This window comes from Nanorana parkeri, unplaced genomic scaffold (genome assembly GCF_000935625.1).
Source record: "Nanorana parkeri isolate BGI_ZX_2015 unplaced genomic scaffold, ASM93562v1 scaffold423, whole genome shotgun sequence".
In the NCBI taxonomy this organism is placed as follows: Eukaryota; Metazoa; Chordata; class Amphibia; order Anura; family Dicroglossidae; genus Nanorana; species Nanorana parkeri.
This window is the reverse complement of record NW_017306691.1, coordinates 239,785-244,101: the sequence shown is the minus strand read 5'-3', so window position 1 is coordinate 244,101 and position 4,317 is coordinate 239,785. Positions and strand designations below refer to the sequence as shown.

Below are 4,317 nucleotides of genomic sequence, written 5' to 3'. Positions count from 1 at the left end.
AAAGGTGTTTAATTAAAAAACCCTAAGGGGGGGGGGGGGGGGTTCTGCCCCAGAGATAGGCTTTAAATATAGTATTTAGCATATTCACTTTTTGTCACACACCTTATATACTTCTACCTATTTATACGCCCACCTGTGTTGCTGAATGTGACTAACTACTACTAAGTAGACATGTGCGATGTTCCGAAACGAAATTCGGACGAAATTCCTGAAATTCGGAGATTCGGATGTATCTGAATAACAGCTAAAACGAATGCAAACAAATCCAAATTCCCGATTTCTGAAATTTCGTCCGAATTTCGTTTGCGGTAGTCCGGTCAAACTTTCCTTTTTGGGCGAATTTTCATTTTTTAGCGGTAGTCCAGTCGAATTTCGTTTTTGGATGACATTTCGTTGCAGCAAAATGACTATAGGAAAAAAACCAAAATCAAATTATTTTTTTTTAGTTTGCAGAAGATGAAAAAAAAAAAGAGTGAGGTTCCCCCCCAATTCATACCAGACCCTTTAGGTCTGGTAGGAATGTTAGGAGGGACCCCTCAAGTTAAAACACAAAAAAAAGTGCGTGGGGTTCCCCCCAAAATCCCTACCAGACCCTTTAGGTCTGGTGGGAATTTTAAGGGGGAACCTGGCCCCAAAAAATGATCTCTGCTTCATCAGCTTCTTTTGGGGTCCCCAGGTGACATTAGGGGTCCTGGAGACCCCTAATGTCTCCATAAAGAGGACCTGTCAGTGTGCCTTTGCTATTATATAGGGGGATAACAATCCCCCTATGTAATAGCAATAACAATAAGTGTAAAAAAAAAAAATATAAATAAAAAAAGTTTTAAAAAAATAAGTCACATATAAAAAAAGTTTAAACACAGCGGACTTCAACTGGTTAATATGTACCATGTTGAGTTCAGGGAGTGGGGCTGTAGACATGCATATGTTTAAGCATGTGTTGGATATTAACATAGCCTGCAAAGATGTACAGCTGCTTTCTGAACTGACAGGCTGTTTCATGCCTACCTACAGAGACAATATATGGCTAAACTAGGTCCAAGACAGGTCAGAAATTGATGTCAGTAATGAATTCTATGCAGGAGCCACCAACTTCACTCCGTGGGGTTGATGAATAACAGCAGTTTTATGTGTATATAATTTCTGTTTAGCAATAGAGAATAGTCATATGTATTAGGGACAGATGGTTGATATTAGGTTTTTCAAGAAAATGTTTTCTTCCCAGCAGACACATTATGGTATGTGTATTATATGTAGGGAAAAAAATGATTCTTTGCTTGTAGTTTAATTTACTCTTCAGAATACATGTGTAGTCAATGTCTAATCTATTGTGATTCATGTCATTTTAAACCTATAACAAATCTCAAAATGGTTATAAAAGGCTAAGAAAAGTCAATGGAAGCTGTACCCTGCTTTTGTAAATTACACATAACAAACTAGTCAGTACACACAATGCAATCCTGGCCACCAAATAACTCTCCCTCATTGACAAAAAAGATACTACAGAATATATATATATATATATATATATACATACATATATATAATACAATAAATATATATAGAAACTGTATATATGTGTATATATACAGTATATATACACACACAGTACCTAGACTACCCTGATATAACTTTGTGGAACATTTAGGTAACTTAGAGCTACAGCTGTAGCTCTAATTCACCTATATTTTTAGATGAATGATACTTTAGTAGCTCATCGACCAAATACATAGTGCAGTAGCCAATACCACCAGTCAAAACCCATTGCTTTACTGACCCTACTATAGTATGGCAAAATGTAATTGTTCTTTTTATTTGGGTTACTGCACTTTGTACATAGTAATTTATCATCACACTGCTTTAGTACATATTCCTGCATCGACTTGAAGTGGTAGAGGTTTCATTGACTAATAATGACAAAAATTATACAAATATGTAAGATATATGAAATTATATATGTCATATGACAATGCTCAATTCACAAAAGTTTAACACGAGGCTAAAGTTCTTTATTTCCACCAATGTGACTGTAATATTCAAATCTTTCAAATCTTACTGAACTCAGCTAAAAATAACTGTCATATTTTTGAAAATAAGGACCCTTATATTTGTGTATTTGCATTGCTTAATATTTGTCGGCTAGAGTGACCACTATTGCTGTTCCTAACAAAATGAGGAAAGTAAATGATAACTGCTAAGAAAAATCAGAGACTAAAATAAATTCAACATGTTTTCTTTTTCAGTTTGATCATCTGGTGCTTATTACCCATACATGGTCAAGATGAGGGAGCATGGCCTACTGCCGCTGGTGGCCCTTTTATGCCTAATGCTCTCAGGGATACATAGGCTGGATGCACAGCAACAGGAAGGTAGGTGTTAAATTAAACTGAGAGGCACAAACATTTATTAAGGTAGGTATACAGAGTCTGACTTACTAAAAGAAATATTCTCACTTTTTAATCATTTATTTTGAACATATAGAGGAAACCTGTACTGAGAGAGTTATGTGAGTTGCCACTGCAGACCACACTTTTTGAATATGCCAGTTATTTGCCCGGCATGCTGATCCAGCTGCTTCAGCGCTTTCTAAATTGATGTTCCAAAATAAGGAAGGCAAAGGAGGAGTCTTAACTTTTTTGCTGCATATTTGGGCTCAGCAATGACTGAAAAGATTATGGTAACATTCAGAAAACACCATATTTGTCTTAGCAGACATTTCCTTTAATACTGTAGGGGAAATTTCTGATTCTCAAATGTGCACCTATACTTTTTTTTTCAGTTTTGGATAGAATGGGGAAAGGTTATAACCCTTGTCAGGTTTGGCTGCCCCCCAGGGCTCTGTAAGAGAGATTTCTCCTTGCTTCCTGCTCTGGGGACAAGGTTTAACCAGGCAGGAAGTAAAAGAATCTATTTAATGGAGCCTCTGACATCTGTAGATAGATGGATAGATGCACACAAAGCCACACAAGGCCATCACTATAATGAGGCAGCCTGGAGCTCTGCTGCACAATGTTTGCAGTGTGCCTGCTGCCTCCTTTTCAGCCAGAGCATCCCAGGTTGCTAAAAGCCAAGTGGGGAGATGTGTAAGGGCCATACACATCTCCCTACCCAACTCTTAGCAGAGCCTGGGATGCTCTGGCCGGTCTCCTGCCCAGCTCTGGGCAACCAGTAATTTCAATGGTAGCCAGGAGCTGAGCAGGACACTATGGCTAGCATCCCGCCCAGCTCCTGGCAACCTGTGATGTCAGTAAGCTGGACAGGAAACCACATTTGTGCATTTCATAGCTTGGTGTTACCTCCTTAAACCCTTCTGTCTTAGACGCAAGCCCATGCATATCTTATGGTAAATATGTGTATACACATGCCTTAAGTAATGGCATTTGGAATACACTTTTAACATTAAAATATAACAATTGTATACTTTTTTGTACTTGTACAATTAACCACAATTGTAAATATTTGACATAGAACTTGCAGTAGCCTATCCGGTTTAAGCTGCATTTACTGTTAGACAAGGTAAGTCAAGTATTTTGTTCTTACCAAACTGTGTTTATGGGATAGAAATGTAATGTGCAGCAGCTAGACATAATACATTTCTGAGATGGCATTGCTAACGTTTACAGCGTTCATAAGGGTTTTCATTTTTTGGACACCCCTTTCTATGTATAAAACATTTAATTCAGCTGCTCTGCAGCTTACCTAATGTTTCCAGAGTACAGAGGATTCTAAAAATGACATAATTTCAGCTGCACAGTTTCAAGGGAAATCCTCAGGCAGCCTCACTTGTCACCACCCATCTGACTTCATTCACACACACATTAGTTTGGGAACACGCCACCTTAAAAGCCCAGCAGGTTAGATTTACCGATTTCAAGGCTGTGCGGTGCGGGATGCAGCATGTACTGGTCATGTGACCCCCCCCAATGAGTATTTAATTCCATGATGCAGATTCACTGTAAATTAACTTTCACACCCAATGCCATGGCAATTACTTAATTCATTGGACAAAGTACATGACGTCCATTTGACAAGAAAATTCAAATGCCGAGTTTGGTGCGAAGTTTGTAACTTTTTTGGTGTACACTTGCCCCACATCCCATCAGAGGATATCAAGCCTTAGCTTTCAATAACAGATTACATGTTTCTGATTATAGTATGTCAGAAATATGCTCATTGTGTGAAGCACTGGCTTATGCTAATGTTAAGATAAAGGCTGAATTTCTAACAGTTACCTCAGAACAGAGCTATGTAATGGGTATTGTGTATTTTTATTGCCCGTAATAACCTTAATACCAACATAATGTGTATCTATATATA

The 4,317-nt window shown here is 38.0% G+C and overlaps 1 protein-coding gene across 1 annotated transcript in view; it reads left to right on the top strand.

Moving 5' to 3' along the window:
- The window catches only part of COL6A3 (collagen type VI alpha 3 chain), a 100,210-nt gene that overhangs the window by 19,584 nt on the left and 76,309 nt on the right, over nt 1-4,317 (top strand). Inside the window, exon 2 of the mRNA XM_018559945.1 lies at nt 2,244-2,369. Within this exon, the coding sequence (XP_018415447.1) occupies nt 2,273-2,369 (97 nt within the window). The 5' untranslated portion in view covers nt 2,244-2,272. The remainder of the gene's footprint in view (nt 1-2,243; nt 2,370-4,317) is intronic.